The sequence below is a fragment of the Xiphophorus couchianus genome, chromosome 13 (assembly GCF_001444195.1).
Source record: "Xiphophorus couchianus chromosome 13, X_couchianus-1.0, whole genome shotgun sequence".
Taxonomy (NCBI): Eukaryota; Metazoa; Chordata; class Actinopteri; order Cyprinodontiformes; family Poeciliidae; genus Xiphophorus; species Xiphophorus couchianus.
In genome coordinates, this window is record NC_040240.1 from 26,817,635 (window position 1) to 26,836,361 (window position 18,727).

Below are 18,727 nucleotides of genomic sequence, written 5' to 3' on the forward strand. Positions count from 1 at the left end.
CCAAAAACACTCTCGGAACTGACGTCAATCTTATGTGCGGTTTCTATATTCCTACATACATTGAACATATCTGACTCTCCATTTTCCTGCCCAAGTCCTCCCAACAGCACCATTTTAACCACATAGGTGGTTGAACCGATGCGGGACGGGGTTCTGTAGTTTTCTTCATTTACTTTAAGGTTCTTTAATTCTATTTTTACTTTATGCATCTACTGAGTACGAAACCAACCTGTTATATTTTATTTAAACCGAGTATAACAAGGATACCTACTGGAAGAGAGACCACTGAAGCTAGGTGCTACAGTTAACCGCACCAGATTTTTTTCTCATAAGACGCAACAGTAAGTACAAACAAATACTCTGCTATCACTAGATATATCAGAGCCCTCAATAACAAGTATATTTGTTCGTAACGGTTAAAAAAGCACGTCTAACTGTAGTGCTAGTGATACGAAAATATCTTATTAATTGTGAATCAACATGATGGGAAACCGCAACTCACCGGTTTTCTGTGAATGAATATGTTACATTTATTTCAGTTACAAGCAGCATATTTTCCCCTGCATATTCAAGGAATTTGATTTCTCATCACAAACCACAGATGGAAAGTTGGTTATTTGATATATATATATATGTGTGTGTGTGTGTGTGTGTGTGTGTATGTAGAGAATATTTTAACATTTTTAAAAACGTAATATCTCTGGATATATCTGAAGCTGCTGAATAGATTTAATTTGAAAAAGTAATATAAATATATATACATATATATATAAGTTGAATTTTTATAACCGTTTGAAAAGATGTACCATTTTGGGACACCTTTAATCTCCAGGGATTAAAGGTGCAGTATTATGTATTTTCCATCTTGCCATTTTATAGCACGATCAAAAAAGTGCTGTACATATCAAACATGATTTAAAGAAGTTTGACTTTGCAATTGTATGACTTGAAATTGGGCCTCTGTCTCTTTAATGAGCTCCTGCTCCGTCCAACACTCTGCCTTCATGACCTCATCATAATATCATTCCTCCATTAACTTTTTAACATCGTTTTTAGGAGTGTTGCGTTGAAAAGTTGTTAGTTTGATAAGCTCAGAAGATGCGCAAGTGCGCAGTTCACTGCTGGTGCTACTCTGAAAGAGCTGAGTGGGGGAGTTGCAAAGGAGGGGTGCTCTTTGGGATTGGAGCTTGGGTTGGAGACTAAAGCTCCAGGAAGAAGCTATTTGGAACACTTGATGATTCCTTTTGTGGCACCACAATCAAAAAATGCTCTGAGTTCAATTTCCTGTCCTGTATTTTATTGCTTAAATTCAAGGACTGTCTTTAGTTTCTCATGAGAAAGTTCTGATTAGGATATTACATATAAAGCCATTAATCCATGTTATTTGGCAGATGTTCCTGTAGGGCTGGAGATATGATTGAAAAACTTAACACAATATATCAGTCAATAAATTGACTGTTTATTGACTGTTTAATATCAGTCAATAAACTAATTATTGATTAGTTTTTTGTTTTAAATTACTAATTTTTAAATTACTACTGGTGGCTAGTGGTACCACTAGCCACCAGTTAATGGTGGCTAGTTACCTTTCTTGTTTCATCCACAGTTTTCACTCCATGCCATATTCTATTTTTAAGCAGTTATAAGTCAAGGTGGCGAAACCTGAAACTGCTGCTGCACATGTTGACAGGTAGTTACTCAACCAGTTGAGTAACTACCTGTCAACAGGTTGAGTAACTAGGTAACAAAAGAGAGAGTGAGTGAGTTAGTTGATGCCACCACATTGAGTCCGCCTCGAGTGCGGGCCTCTGAGCAGCGAAGTATTTCCGAATATGGTGGGCGCAACATGGATTTTCTGGTGGGCATGTTATTAAACAAGTTTTTATTAGTTTACCAAAGAACTTGACTCCACCAGCCTTGTTTAGGTTGGCTGTAAGGATGCATTTGCTTAGCATTATTGTCTTGTATGTTAATACCAAATTTTAAGACTGGTAAAAAGCTGGCAGGTGTGCAGCTTTTTACCACACCTGTGGTAAAAAGGTGAGGAAATTGCAAAAATGTCCTACCTGGTGCAAGGAAATTGCATCAGGTACTCTAATAGCTCACCAAATTTGCTGCCATCCAGTGCCCATCTTTTTCCCACTGACAGAAAGTGTGGAAAATGTAGAAAGTGGAACGCTCGGCTAACCCTGTCACCCAAAAATTAGTTTCTGGACGATAATTTGTCCCAGAAATTATTGCAATACACAATAACATAGTTGTTTTGAGAAACTTTTGAAGTAATATAATGGTAATGGAATAGTAATGCAAGAACACATCTCAAAGATGAATGAATTTTAAATTTTAGTGAACATTTTAACACTGGAACTGGAAATTTTAAATATGCAAAATAGATAAACAGAATTTTCTGTAAACAATATTGTTCCTTCAAAATAAAAAGGGCTAGTTGAGACCAATGCACCATATCTTTATTATTCATTGTTTGGTGAAAAGAGAGAGAAAAACAAATGCAAATGGAAATTATTGACCTCATTTTAATATGGCATGCAATTAATTGATTTATTGTGACAGGCCAGCGGTTAACTATGAAACCCCATTTCAAAAAGGTTATGGGATGAACTACATGGTGATAGTAGTTCATCCCATAATCGGTGGGCTGCAAGTTTGATCCCTGCTCCTTCTGCCACTGTCTTGTCCTTGTGCAAGACAAACTGCTTCTGGTCGTCAGAAGGCCACCAGCATGTACCAGTGCCATGGCAGCCTTGACTCTGTCAGACTGCCCCATGGCAGCTGTGGCTACTATCCAGTTGCTTGCCACCATCAGCATGTGAATGGGTGAATGACTGAATGTAATGTGAGTTACAAGTCCAAGCCATTTACCAATTTACTATTTATTTACATGGTGATATGGTTTTCAGCCATATCAACCATAAAAGTCATCAATTGACAGTCCCAGGTACTTTTCTTAAGTAGTCTTTCTCAAACTGTCATCCATGGACCATCAGTGGTCCGCGGGCGGCCCAATGGTCTGCGAGGTCCTTCATGTAAACAACCATTAATTTGCCATGACGAAAGCTCAAACTGTGATGATACAGTTAGCTTAGCGAAGGATTGTGTTTAAAAATAATAATGGACAAATGGCTTAAGACCAGGTCACAAAAAAGAAAACCTGAAGATACTGGCAGAAAGTTTTTCAGGGTGAGTTTCAGAACTTTTGTTGATGAACACTATGTCAATACATTGTATGCCACAGGGATGCAGGCCTAGGTCTGCGGCTGTGCTGAATGTGATATTATGGTGACAAGGCTTTGAACAGAGCTGCTGCCCACACTGACAAGTCTTAACACCTAAAATAAAATGATTTATGTTGGACTAACAAGTGGTTAAAAAAATTTTGTCTTTGCCAAAGCAACCCAAGTCTATTTTTTTCTTTTATTATGTTTCTAAATTACAAATAGCCCTAAAATGTACACAACACTTGTAGTAAATAACTTTTTTGATTTCCATATATTCTCTATCATCGTAAAGCTTAGAAAAACAATGCAATGCAATAAAAAAGTATTTGTTTTCTCTTTGGCACTTCATTTATTTTTATTAGTTTTTTATTATCCCCTAATAATGTATAGTGCATTTGCGGATGTAAAAAAAAAACCCAAACAATTCCACTGCCACTAGTCTACTAACGAGGCAGCAGACTTGATGTAGTTATTGCAGTTTTAGTGTAGACAAGTATAATTCCTTAGGTTTAAGTGATGTCTTTTTTTCTCTTTTCCAGGATTCTACAATCAAACTTCTCAAAATGAGTGCTGCTGCATCCCAAAAAGTGGTCCTGAAAAGCACCACCAAAGTGTCTCTCAATGAGCGGTGAGGCACCATGCAAAGACCAACTTTGGCTTGTTAAGATTGTAATCTCTTCAAGAGGCTGCTGTGTGGGACTGAACCCAACATGGATACTATTCTGACCCTTCCCAGTGTGTGCACTGCTCATTCAACATTTTCCGTATCAGTATTTTCTAACACATTGGGTGGATTTAATGTCAAAGCCATACTAGATAAAAGAGGACTGCCTGGGCTAACTTACTTGTGTAAGCAGTGCATACATGTAGATAAGGAAAAAGGGTAGCGGTCATGCATGGTAAGCCGTTAAGCAAGTGCTGAAACACACCACTGTCCTAAAAAAGCCATGGCAGTCTCTCATGTTTATGAGCACACAGAACTGTATACATGATGTATACATTTTTAAAGATGAGCAGGAGGGCTCAAACAGGACTGAGAAATGCTGTAGCTCCATATGCTACTGATTCATGTTTTTCTCTCTCAATGAAGCATATGTTTTTTATACAAACATTTCTATAATTATTTCTCTCTCCTTAAGATTCATAACTCAGTCCAAGCCTGGACGTGACAAAACTTTTATTTCTTTCCCCCTTGACCTTCCCTGCCCAACACCACACATTCAGTGGGCTCTTTGCAAGTCACGGTCCATGCTGTAAGTGGCTGAGTTGCAACTAATGTCCTGGGCCTCTGCTGCAGCATGGTGAAATCCCTGCCAATCAGCGGGAGGCCTGTAAGTGGCAAAGCGTAGCTCTTTTTCTAAAACCTTTTGTCTCCTCTTTAGATCTGTTTTTCTCTCTTTTTTTCTAATTCACCTCTCTTGTGTAAAATTGTAATGCTAAGCCTAAACATGAATAATTTATGAATAATTTAGTATTCATACTATTTAGTATATCATGAGAAAGAAAAAAGGTGCCATCTAATGAATCAGAAATGAGCCCTGATAATCTTTATAGCCGCATCTATAATGTGAGTAATAACTTTGATGTGGAACCGTGCGTCCTCCTCCTGCTCCCATCCCATCCCTGTCTTTTACTTCCTTCCTCTTCTTCCCTCCCACATCTGAAGCTTCACTAACATGCTGAAGAACAAGCAGCCTACTGCAGTAAGCATTCGAGCCACCATGCAACAGCAGCATTTGGCTAGTGCCCGCAATCGCCGGTTGGCCCAGCAGATGGAGAACCGCCCCTCAGTCCAAGCAGCTCTAAATCACAAGCAGGTAAGATGAAACATCTGATCTTTTGATTTCCTTTTCTGGATAGGGAGTCCTGGTGAATCAAGTTCCAATAATGCTCTGCTGAAATAGAAGTTCTGTTCCCTTCTATTACGTAATAATGAAACTAAAAATTGCTCTGTAGCCCAAATAAGTTGTTGCCAATAGTTAATTTTCTCCAGGAGCACTGTAAAAATATTGAATCTTGTTTTTACAGCTCAAGTGAGTTAAGGAGAAGGATCAACTGCCTCTTGCATCAGGGGAACCTCCTAGTGAATCAAATAAAATTAAGACAAAGCCTCAGTGGTTACAGTTTGAAGCAAAACAAGTACAGTGGTGTGGAAAAAGTGCTTACCCCTTCCTGATTTATTATTATTATTTGCATCTTTGTCACACTTAAGAGTTTCAGAACATCAGACCAATTCAAATGTTAGTCAAAGACCGACGTACACACAAAATGCAGCTTTATTCATTATTAAGGAAGAAAAAAATCGAAACCTACAATGCAGCATGTGAAAAAGAGATTTCCCCCTAAAAATATTATCTGGTTGAGCAGCAGTTACCAGCAACAACTGCATAAGATGTAAGATTTTTTTATATGTGCTTATGTTTCTAGAACATAACAAAACTGGAGTAGTACCCTCAGTGATAAATAGATGAGTAAATAAACAAATAAAGTCTCAATCAGTTCTTAGTATGCAGCAAATGGGTGTGGGTATGATTTCAGGCAGCCATCCTCCCTGGGAGAGAGTTTACAGCAACAATACGACTGACCTTCCTTTGCAGTTTGCCAGCATATGTTAAGTCCATAGCCGACTCCCCACAATATATTGGGTAGTTTACACCACCCGGGCCAAGTCCTTTTGGTCCTGTATGTGCACAGTCATACTGAGGCAGAGGATGCTCTCAGTTATGACTCTATATAAGTTCTTGAGCAACTGAGCAGGAGTCCAGCCCTTTCCCTTTCCTGAAGAAGAAGATTCTTTACTGGGCCTTTCTCATCAGAGAAGGTGTTCAGCAACCAACTCAAGTCCGAGATGATTTTTTATGCCCAGCAATTTGATGTTTGTCCATCACTTCCTCCCCTTGAATCGTAATAGGTGGGTGCACTGTCTTCCTGGACATGCTGGTTTTGAGCACCAGGTTGTTCAGTGCACACCACTGGGAACAGGTCCTGAATCTCTTCTCTGTCCAGGGTCTCATCATTGTTTATTATCAGACCCACTACGGTGGCATCATCTGCTAACTTTAGAACCTTGTTAGAAGAGTGGATGGTCACACAGTTATGAGTGAACAGAGTAAAAAGAACCAGACAAAGCACATAGCCCTGTAGTATGTCTGTATTGAGGACCAGGATGGATGATGTTTACATACTTTAAAGCCCCATTTAAAAGAGGGATGTCCCAATCACGTAGTTTCAGACTCGATTGGAGTCAGGCGTTAAATCATGATTAGGGTTTAGATGTATATGTATTCTACGCACAAACGGTAATAAAAACAGCGATCTGTTATGTGAGTGGTACAGAATCAGACTGTCTCAAAACAACATGTGCGACAGTGATATCCATAAAGCAGTAGAACACGGGGTCAGCTTGAATTGGGAGCATTGTTGCTAACTTGACAATATTGTCGTTGTATTTAGTGACTTTTATGATCCCTCCAGTGACATTCTTTCAGAAGAAAAAAGACTGGCAACAAATCCATCAATTTTCTCTGGTTTACTGGAGACTTTGATGACAAAACGGGAATGCACCAGTAGTACTGCAGTTACAGCAAGCAGTGGTAGCTGCCATGAGCCCATCCCACCTCTAAAGCAGGTTGCAAATCATTTAATTGCATGATAAACTAAGACAAACTCAATAATTTCCATTTGCACAATTTATCGTTTTTCTACAAAAATACTGAATGATAAATCTTCAGTCTGGTGTTTTGGTTTCAACTAGCACTTTTTGTGAAGGACAATTTTGTTTCAGACACTATATAACTTAAGTTTATTTAATTTTTTTCAGTTTTGTTTACTTTGGATCAGAATGTCTTCCAAGTTCCAATGTTAAATGTTCGTGAGAATTTAAAATTCATTGTTCTTTAAGAATGTGTTCTTGCATTATTATGCCATTACCATTATATTACACGAAATTGGTCCGAAAACAAAAATATTATTATTTATCACTAGGCCTGTCGATAAACGATAAATCAATTAATCGTAGATAAATTAAAGCTATCGACGTCATTTTAATTATCGGCATTATCGTCTCTTCCGACCTTTTTCTCTTTCAGCTAATGCGACTGAATGAAAAAGGGCTCAACTCCAGTGCTCTCCACTGACTCCTCCCTTCCTCATTTCCTTAGTGTAAAGCCCAGCGCACATTACACGATCTTAGAGCTGTCAGCCGATTGTCGGCCCATTTTCAAAACCTGACAGACCACACATTACCCGACAGAAATCCTAGGTATAACGGTTCGATCAGTTCAGTCCTGCCGTGTGGTGTCCAACAATGGGCACAAAATAATGGCTACAAGTCCAGTTAATTAATTTTAAAACCAGGCATTAATCAATGCTTTACTACAATCTACCTGCAATGCATGTGGCTAGTGTCAGCCGTAAAGTCCTGACTGAATGAAAATCATTAGAACCTATTAACGAAGAACAGTTGAAAAGTTACCGGGTTTATCAACTGGGTAGCAATTTCGCTCCAACTCCTCCCCTTGTCATTTCTATATTCTTTGCATGTTGAATAAACATTAATGTTGTTTCCACATATCATCTCCAATGTCAGCTGGACTTCGGGTTGCCTGTGTCAGCTGTTTGGGATTCCCCTCTGTAATTTCCCCTCAGAAAAAACACACCACACAATCTTAGAAAGACCAACGTTCTAAGATTGTCGTAATGGAAAAGATAGGAGCAAAAAATCATGTAGTGTGAACTATTGCATCAGGTAGTCGGATGTGCCCATCTTTTCCATTTAAATCTAATTATTACTGAAGGGCAACATAGTATACAGACTTCATAATCTGCACTCTTTTGGTTGAATGCAGTATTTATTTCCACTTTGGCTTTATGTTGTTTAGTTTTTTTTCCAGTACATTTTTTGTTAATGGAGACTGAGAATCCATTTTATTTTTGTTTTTGGTTGTTTTGTTTATTTTCTTTATCAGTTTCAGTGTTTAGTGTTCTTTTGAAAATAAAGTGTATCTATCTTTGACAAGAAATCACATGGATTATTACGTCATTTCCATTAAATCAGTGTAAAAAGATCTTCAAACAATATTATCGTTTATCGCAATAATTTTTGAGACAATTTATCTTCCAGTGAAATTTGTTATCTTGACCGGCCTAGAAGCAATCAGTCTAACAGCAAGCTCAGCTTAGAGAGGAGACCCACTCCATTCTGTTCCCAGATTGCAATGGAATCATGCAAACACATGATTAAATATGTGAAAAAGGGCGCATTAGACATAGCTGAATCTCCACTGAATTACACAAAAGCATATTGATTGCTGAAAATATTTGCAGTTGTTTAATTTTCAAATCTCATGTGAAATAAATTGTTATATAGATCCACGATCTACTCCAAACCGCTATAAAAACAGAAGCAAGTGTTAATAGGACTAAATGTACATAAAAGGGGACCCAACACCTGTTCAAGTGAGTGGGAGATGGCCAGACTTTTACTTCAAATGAAACTCTTGACAATAAAAAGCATGGGTTAACTGTTGAGCTTACTCTAATTTGACTGCTGAACAAATACATTTTAAATGTTCTATTTCTTTATGTATTTTCTATTAATTTTGTAAAACACAAGCTTTGAAATTGTTTAAAGATTTTATTAGTGCCCTTCCTGAAGCTTTGACGTCATTGGAATGTTATGCTCCTTTTAAGTTGTAACTCTGTAACCATTGGGTTTTGAGCCAGTATTTTACAGAGGGCAACCACCATGCTTGCTGACTGTCCTTTGACTATCCTTCTGTTTTGCCAACAAGTAGAGGAAGCACATTGCCCTTTAAGTATGATTCTGTTCCATAATTAGTCTAAATGACCTGAGTTAATATTAAGAAACAGCTTAATCCACAAAATGTATTTGTGTATTTTAAAGTGGATATTTTTCTTATGCCTTTCCATTATGTACACTTTAATGATTGGTTGTTCCAGGTTGAATTTTCCTGTGTTGATTGTCACAAATGCATCTCCTCAATTCATGTCAGAGCCTAAAGCAACGCCTGGGTAAGGGTAGCATCCAAGCCAGACTAGGCCGGCCCGTCGGAGTTCTAATGCGTGGAGGACCTGCTGGGAGCAGAGGTGGCTTGCGGGGACTGACCAGAGGAGGATTTAGAGGAGTCAGAGGAGGAATCATGCGAGGGGCTTTGTCCCTGAGGGGTTTGTACCTACAACTTTGCAGCCAATTAAGCTAAATTATAATTATTTGCAAGATATGACCTAAGATAAAGTGGCTTTTATTAATTCAGGAAAGCGAATTCCTACAGGTGGCCCCATGCGAGGCCGGGGTATAGCTAGCCGCATGCCGATCCGTAGAGGAGGTCGCTACCGTGGAGTACCTGCTGGACGAGGAGGAGTGATGTCCAGAGGAGTAGGTCGAGGTGGAGTAGCAAGAGGCAAGGGCTGACTTGCTTTTTTTTTTTTTTAACCAAGAGTAGTTGCCATCTCACCATAGTCACTTAAAATGTAACTTAAAAAAAATTTATGTTGCTTTGTGTGTTGTCGTACAGGTCGTGGTGGACTTCGTGGACGTGGTGGATTCGCTGGTAGAGGAGGACGTGGTCGTGGGCGGGGTAGAGGAAGTGGTCGGCCAGCTGTAACCCGTGAACAGCTCGACAACCAACTTGATGCCTATATGTCAAAGACCAAAGGTCACCTGGACGCAGAGCTGGATGCTTACATGGCCCAGGCAGACCCAGACAGCATGGAGTAAAGGACTGAACATGAACTATGTAGTTGAAGTCAGGGCTATAGTTTAGCAGTAGATAGATCTGCTGACAAAAGAAGCAGTGTCGTCTGACCAATATTAAACACTGCAATAGCTACCTGTTGGAAGAACCCTTTCATTGTGGAATAGTCCTGATGTCTACAGAGCTTGATTCATCATCGGTAGCATTTTTTCTTTTGAGTCAAAACTGTGTTTAAAACTGGTCCATGATCCTGGAGATGTCCCTCCCTGTGGAATCAATTTATTATTTTTGAAATGATTTTACTGGTTTTTTGCTTAGACTTTCGAGGAGATTCATTGACTTGTCTTAATAACTGTATTCGGAAAACATTGTTTAAATTATGCATCCGAATGTAAGAAAAGAGTTTTAAGACTTTTTTTTTTTCATTTTATATTTGGAAATTTTGCGGAACATTTATAATTGTTTTCCCTGAAGCAAAACATTTGTTTTAAAATAAAAAAAGTCTCTTTAGGTATGGTTAGAAGTTAATTTCTAAAATATTTTCTTACACTGTCACCATTAACTTTTTCTTTTGGATTGTATTCATTATTAAGTTGATAGGGAGCTTTATTTTCTTACCATTGATTGGTGATGAATAAAATATGAATTTCAAGGGCTAAAGATGTATTGACCATGGCCAGTCGCTTCTTTATATGATTTAGCTTGCAAATTAGGAAATATGAATTAAACATGAGTAAAGTTTTCTTATTTTTTTGACCTTTGGAGAGGTGGGCTCAAAGTTAAAAAGGGGCATATTGAATAACACAATACAACAACTCATTTTAATCAAGAATCTAATATTTAATCAGATCATGTGGACACAAAGCAAAGCAAATTTAGTCTGTTTTCCCTGATATGTATAATGTTACTGTTTCTGCTGCTGACTGTGCTGGAGGATTGTGTTGATCTGAGAGACACCACAGTAGAGGAGGTCGCTGGTTATGAAGTATGTTATGAAATAAGCAAATTTGCTGCTATTTTACTGAACAAATCCTAATATCTGTTTAACCTCTACAGGTGCAGACTGCGTTAAAGATCAAAAAAATCTCAGAAGGGTTTACAAAATGTTTCTGTTGGCACCTCTGAAAGATCTAAAATTGTAAGACATATCAAGGCAAGGATATGTCTTTGCTGCTGGTAGCCCCCCCATCCCCCCTTCCCTTCATGTTTACAAGCAGGTTGCAACTATGGTTGTAACACAGACTATTGATCTAAAACTTCAGCATTCATTTATTGAGAATGACGATGCTATTAAATTTTATTGAATGCGTTCAGCAGAGATAAAAATGTAAAAATTATTTTGTGCATTTAAATTTTAATTAGGAAGTTTACTTTGTAAAAGTACAAAGAATCATCTTGATTATGGTAACAATATGGTGCTATCTGTAAATTTTGTATTTGAGCTGGGTTTGTTCACAAATGCATCACAGTACATAATGCCCAATCAGTGATTGATTTTAAACTCGGCCAGTTAACCTCGGCCCCCTCTGGGGGTGAAGGTAAATCAGATTCTGCCTAAAGCCACATATTATACTTCGGCCGACTCTGCGGGGCGGAGCTGCTTACGGATTTTCACCTCCAGTAAGCAGTGGTGTGTAGTAACTGTGTTTAGGGACGAGGAGTTTTTTCCCCCCGCTATTAGGAGGACAATTATGAAAAATAAATAGAAACCGTTTTCCTAACTTCAACATCAGACCTACGTTTTTATTCACAAGGTATGTTGAAAAATAAATATTTGTGCCCATAATTTGATAGAGGGCGCAGTTCTGCCCTCCTTACCATGGGCCTGATGTCTTAACATGGAGACAGAGGCACTGCCTCAGTTATAATTAGTTGGGGTTTTTTTACTAAATTATTTTCTGCTAAATAATATCATTTTAACCTCCATATACAGATATTATGGAGGTTATATCCATAGCTAAATACTATTGTTGAGTGCGGGAGCGCCACCAGGAATCATGGGAACCCCTGACAAAAAATTAGATTGGGCACCCCCTGCGCAGCTGCTGTTACAATGTTTTGAGTTTATTTGACCCATAAAATGCGTCATAATTTTAAAGGCTTGCAACTTGCTTTCTTTAATTCAATACTGATACCAGCACAATATTTATTGCTCATGAATTCTACATCCAACAGTCCACATACAGTATGCAAGTAGGTTGCTTAATTTTTTGTATAATTGTTTTTTTGAAAAGTTACATACTGCAGCTTTAATTTCACTTAGGAGAGGCAGGTCAGGAGGGATGTGGGTTAGAGCTGCTGCTGCTGACTGACTCATCTGTTGTTAAGTGTGGTAAAGGGGACAAGTTAAATATATGAAAATCTTGGTCACTTTTTTCCTTAATTCATTAACTATGTTGTTGTGCAACACCCCCCCCCCCCTCCTTTCTGTCTCTACTCGCTCACTCTCGTACTTCCTCTTCTGAGAGGGGAGATGTGCTACCAGCTCTCCTTCTAACGGGTTAATTGAGTTTCCTAAATCTGCTGGGATTTACCCTGTCCAGAACTGAAGTAAACTCTGTTTAAGCTGGTTTCGAGAAACGATTCGCCTGGTTATCTGACAGCCTACATCCAGGTGTCCCACCCTTCTTCCCCCTGTGAATTAGCCAGACTGAGCAGCCTACAGCCAACTAGTTTCACAGAGCACACCTGTTAACGGTCGCTCGTTCTCTATTTTACAACTTGCATTTGTTATTGAACCAGGTAGGTTTTAGTAACTCGGGCGAGTCCCAAGGATGATGTTTTACATTTGGGCTACCAGCAACCTAAAAACATTTTCCACTTTTTCCTCTCCAGAATCAAACATCACAGCTATTTTACAACCATCAAAGAACTTTAATGTGACTCATTAACTGAATGTCCACAACATCTTTTAGATTTTCTTTATGCTAAATATTTTATTAGTAAGGCATTTTTGCAAGGGTCAGTACAGCTTAATTCAGTAGCAGAAATAATCAAATAAGTAAAATCAATCATCTAGTCTATCTTTCCCTACTGCTGACACTGAGAACTAAAAAAGGGAACCTTTGAGAGAGACGGACGGAGCCTGGCGCCTCGAACCCCAGACCTGGCACGACGACGAAGAAGGTGCTGCAGCAGGAGGAGGAAGTTGATCGACGAAGGCAGGGATCTCTGTAGGTCCGATGAACTTCTTCTCCGCATGGATGGTGAGGTCACACAGGACTTGGTGCTGGCAGGAAAAAAGGCACCAGTTCTTCTTCCTTGTCTTTGTCTTCATCTTTGTCTTTGGGGTCTGAACCCAGCCGATGAGAGAAGTGCGATTCGAAGCCACAGATTGTGGGCCTGACGGGTTGGTCCCCATGAGCGGGACAGTCTCCGGCTCTGTGGCCCCGGCTCTTCTTCAGCTGCAGAGTTCTTTGTCCATCTCGATCTTGGCTCGAAGCTGCCCGGAGGATCCAACGAAAGGTTCCTCTTTTGCACCCACCTTTTATAGGGTTTATCCACCCCCCTGGTGCGCCTGCACCGGCTTAGACAGATGATCTCATATCCATCACTGTCTTACAGACATTATGTCCTGATGTCTGTGCTAATGTCTCAGGGTTGCTCAACCTCCTGTGTCCATTGCCTGCACAACCTTTCACCTACTCTCTACCTCCAACATATCAGTGATGTTTAATTGCAGTTACACCTTTTTACACCATTTCAAGTTTAATGTCAAAATCACATTTATATCACATTTATTTTCTTTAGCTTCTCTGATTTAGCATTCATTTATAATTTTATAACCATAACTTATATCACATTTATTTTCTTCAGCTTCTCTGATCTATCATTCATTTATGATTTTATAACCATAACTTATTAGTTACTCTTATTATGATCTTAATGTGAGTTATTACAGATGTTTTTCTGAAAGGAAACCAAGAATAATACATGATTCTAATTATTTACTACTAAAGTTACAGTTACTTGTTTTTCTTGTAAGTGTTCCCACAAATATAAGTGTAAGTATTATTACAAGTAAACCAATATTAATATAAGTATTTTACTTTGAATCTTATCCAATTACTAATAATGTTTAGATTTCATTCTTTAAAACTTTACCTTTAAACTAAGGAATAGTCTCAGCTATTTTTATAAATCTGCAGGCTGGAAACTTCCTCTTTTTCCAGGAAACCTGCTTTTCCTGTTTAATGACTCTCTCTGACTGACTATGATTTCTTATGATTAGATAGAAAAAAGTAGAATTAAAGCAAAGTTTGCATGAGACAAAAACAACACACACAACTAGATTTATTTTATTGACACTTAAGTCTACTGTTGGGCCTTGTTGTCACTTGAGTAATTCATTTTAAAGATAACTTTATTTATTATTACTGTTAAACTAACTTTATTGACACTTAAGTCTACTGTTGGGCCTTGATGTCACTTGAGTGATTCATTTTAAAGATAACTTTATTTATTATTACTGTTAAACTAAAATCTCCAGCATGGGGAAGTGGGATGAGCTCGGATTTTCTTGACACTAACTATACTAAATAGCTGATAATCTCACACAATCTACTCACCTCTTGGAGAAAAACTGGATTACAAATTGACACTCTTACCTTTTTCTCTCTCCTCTGTTTTTTTTAACCTAATTTTATAATTTTTCTTAGCGTAATAACCGCCACAGTCGTTCTTGTCTTCTGACTGCTGCTGAACACCTTCACCATCAATGCGCCAAGCAGGAACAAGCCATTTCATGCAGATCCACAGGGATTCAGGGCAAATATGAATGTGTGTTTTTTATTCTGGGAGTGATAACATTAAATTTTTACTGCTAAAAACAATCTTAGAAAACACAATATGATTAATTTTGTAATTGAAAGGGCCCCAATTTTTTTGTTATTTCTATGAACAAAAAATAAATAAATAAATAAATGTGGAGGCCCCCCTGTCAGTCAGGGACCCTTAGAATTGTCCTAACTGTTCTCCCCTATACGGGCCCCTAGTAAGTTGAGTGGCACAAGCAGGCCTCTTCCTGACACACAGATAAAAAAAAAAAGTTACAAAAAATAAAATTAAAAAAGGGCACTTGGTGCAGTCCTCTCTGCCCCCGGCTCCTCTAAAAGACAAAAATTGCACAAACAAAGCCAAATAATTATATCCAAAACATACAGTTATATCCTAAATGAGGCAGCTAAAAGCTAGCACAAAGCGATAACAGAAGCAGAAGGGTCAATGCTACTAATCAAATCAATGATAGGAGCATTGACCGTAGCATTTTACATTTTATTCTAGTAGCACAAATATTGTGTATCTATACACAATATTTGTATCTAAAAAAAAACCTTCTGTTGTGTATTTAGTCAGTCTTCTTTAAAGTGCTGATGTTGTGCTGCTTCAGGGACAAAAGCTCTGCAGGCTGCAGACTTATGTTGAGAATTTATTACAAACTACCAGTGGTGGATAAAGTACTCAAACAACGTACTTAAGTAAAAGTACAAATAAACAGACAAAAATGTACTCTAGTAAAAGTGAAAGTACCACATTAACGTTTGTATTTAAGTAAAAGTATAAAAGTACTGGCTTTTAAAAATACTTAAGTATTAAAAGTAAAAGTACTTGCTGAATGTAATACCCAATCGCTAATATAATGTCATTAAGTGTGCCTATCGTATTTAATTTCAATACATCAGCAATACATTTAATGAACAATGCCACAGATAAAGCATGTTTTTATTGTGTTTACTCTCTGTGACCCAATTTAAATCTAGATTTACATGCAACCAAGGAAGTAGTCAAAACGTTCTTGGTTGACATAATCAAGTCCTCAAGACCAAGACCAGCGCACCGTGCTACATGACACAAAAAAATATGAAATATGATCAAAATTGCTTCTCAAATTGAGCTGAAAGATCCACATTCCCATAAAAACACAAAAATATTAAATACTTAGAGCTGAAATAAGTTGAACCAATGTCATCAATTCAAACTCTTCTTCATTCCGCTTTGCTTCCATCTCTGTGCTACAAACCACGGTGGTCTCATGCCATCTCTAAAAACGTAACACCCTGGGCGCTTGCCCCTATTGCCCATGTCAGAAACCACAACTATCTGCACCATTAAACATAGCAATTAAGACAATGCCCTAATGGTAAACAACACTCAACTATGAACACTGTCCAAGAAGTAACCAAGCCAAAGGAGCGCATTGTGATTCTTCTCACCCTCTCCCATTGTGAAATAAGCTAATTTGCTGCCATTTTACTAATTAAGCCCTAATAATATTTATTTAACCTCTAGAACAACCTGGCTGCAGACTGATTTATAGATTGTTGAGGAAAAATGATTATTTTTGGTGCTTAATACAGTTAATCTTACGACATGTGTAAAAGGTATATTCAACACTCTTATTTGGAACAACTTTGTGTTGAGCATTCGGGATTGGGCCAGATGAGCAGGCATTCAGACAGGCAGGGGCCTCCCCACTGTGAGGCCAGACCACGAAGCCATAAAATTAGCATTTCCTACAGGGCAGAAGCACTGGAGCTTGGGGGAAGAGACTTTAGATTTCACAGGTATCTGTGAAATTTTATCTCAGGTTTTTTCTGTGCCCGGGATGGCCGTGGGACCACAGGGGGTCCGGACGGCCCTTTGATCTTTGCCGTAAATTAGGGGGAGTTCCTAAGTTTCTCTGAGTGCTTAAGGGAGTTTCCAGTTGGTCAACTAGAGGAACGCCTTGAGTGCATATATTAAACAGAAAAAACACCCCCTTAGTATAAGATTTCGTGTCAGCACTAAAAATTCAGAGAACGGCCACTATTTTGCTTTTTTTGCATCGGCTCTCTCCAAAGACGCGTCTTTGCTTTTTGTTCGTCTTTGTTTTGTTTTTTGTCTGTCTTTGTCTTGTCTGTCTTTGTCTGTATAAGGTAAATAATGCATATCTCTGTTCCTCTGCAGCTTTGTTGATTGATTCATGCGTTGCTTTGTATGGAATTAAACTCTGTGATTCTGTGACCTCAACACGCGCATTGTTGTTGTTTCACGTTAGCAGCACGCCCCCGCTAAGGACCCGGGAGTTTAAGGAAGAGAGAGCCAAATATTTTGTCCAAAGTTAATTTTAAATTATTCTTCCTTAACAAGATCCAAAAAGCTCAAAGCTCAAACTATATAATAGTCTGATGTTAGCATCTCTGAGATCTAGAATTATAAGACTGGAATATCAAGGCAAAGAAAACTCAGTAGCTGCTGGTAGGGGCCATTCAGGGGCTTCCAGAAACTAAGGGGCCTCCAGACATTCAGAAATGGTTTAATTGTAACACAGACCATAGATCTAAACCCGTAGCACAGGGGTGTCAAACTCAATTTCACCAAGGGCCACTTCAGCATATTGGCCACCCTCAACGGGCCACATTGACGGTATAAACCAGGAATGCCCAAGTGCAGTCCTCCAGACTGCAACTTTTAGATATGTCCCTGCTAAAACATACCCCAGACAAAAAGTTGACTTCCCTCATTAGCAGCAACTCAGTTCTGTAGAGGCCTATGAATGAGTCAATGATCCAGGTGTGTTAGAGAAAGAACACATCTAAAGTTGCAGAGTGGCAGGTCTGGAAAACTAGACTTGGGCAACCCTAGCATAAATGTATGAAAATACAATGTTAAAAATAAATTAAACAACACCTTATATTGTTAAATAACTGATTTTATGTATTCAAGTTTTAAATATTACATTTGAGTTTACATGGATGTAAAATTACTGCTCAGTTTAAAAATTACAATATTTTTAAACTGCTCAGCTAAACTTCGCTCTTTAGCTCGTTAGCTTGTCGATGTTTCAGTTTTATTCGCTGGGAAAATTATTCTTTGTCTGCTTTAAAGATAAGCAGACAAAGAATAAAAACAAGTTTTGATATTAACTCTCAACTTCATTCACAAAACTTTTTCGTTATTTATTACACAACGAACATGTATTTCACATAAGAACCAAACAATTAGGTGATGCTGCCTGTCCTTGAACACAAAGCTGATCCTCTTCACCCTGTCACCAACTCACACATCCTCATTGTGTTGTGTTGTGTAAATAAACACAAAACACAAGCAAAATCAATAAACTATATGCATATTCCAGTATACTGAGTTTTGGTTTTACATTCATTATATTTAAATTTAGTTTGTTCGTGCTTACTAATGTTTTCTGGCCGGATGTCTGGCACCGTTTTCCCCTGGTCAGTTCGTCCATGTCCGGTTTTAGTTCTATTCTGTGGCAATCCGCAAAACGGCGTGTAGGTTTTCGTCAGTAATGCGCGATCTGTGCTTGGTCTTGTTTAAATTCATTATTGAAAACACAGATAGGTGCTTCCAAACATGGACAAAACACGAGCTGCGTGGAGTCGAAGCTGTGGCATCAAATCAGAGGGCAGTAGACGGTAAAAGTCCTCGATTGAAACATCACGGAACTTTGCTCTTTAGCTTGTTAGCTTGTCGATGTTTCAGTTTTATTCGCTGGGAAAATTAATAATCAGCTTGAGGTGACTCTGCTGCACTCTAGTGGCGAGAAGCCGTAATGTTGGCTGGTAAGAATCGGACGGCATTATGGGAGACGTAGTTTGTAGTCAATTCGTGCTCAAAACCTATTTTAAGTCAATCAATGGGGCTGTAAAACGGTGGTGGGGGGAGAGGGCCACATAAAATGACGTAGCGAGCCACATGTGGCCCGCGGGCCTTGAGTTTGACACATGTGCCGTAGCATCATTTATAGAGAATGACAATGTTATTACATTTTATTTA

At 38.5% G+C, this 18,727-nt stretch overlaps 1 protein-coding gene across 3 annotated transcripts; it reads left to right on the forward strand.

The window, feature by feature from the left end:
- The first annotated feature begins 67 nt into the window (after positions 1 to 67).
- Positions 68 to 10,614, forward strand: chtopa (chromatin target of PRMT1a). Of its 3 annotated transcripts, none has more exons than XM_028036275.1 (6): positions 68 to 341; positions 3,776 to 3,864; positions 4,903 to 5,053; positions 9,251 to 9,422; positions 9,494 to 9,658; positions 9,773 to 10,614. In XM_028036275.1, exons 2-6 carry the CDS (start codon positions 3,800 to 3,802, stop codon positions 9,973 to 9,975), a joined length of 756 nt encoding a protein of 251 aa, XP_027892076.1. In that variant the 5' UTR covers positions 68 to 341; positions 3,776 to 3,799; the 3' UTR covers positions 9,976 to 10,614. The 3 variants fall into 3 exon arrangements, with proteins under 3 accessions (XP_027892076.1, XP_027892079.1, XP_027892078.1); XM_028036278.1 differs by having other exon boundaries at positions 69 to 341; positions 9,530 to 9,658; XM_028036277.1 differs by having other exon boundaries at positions 69 to 341; positions 9,512 to 9,658; positions 9,773 to 9,975.
- Positions 10,615 to 18,727: the final 8,113 nt, after the last annotated feature.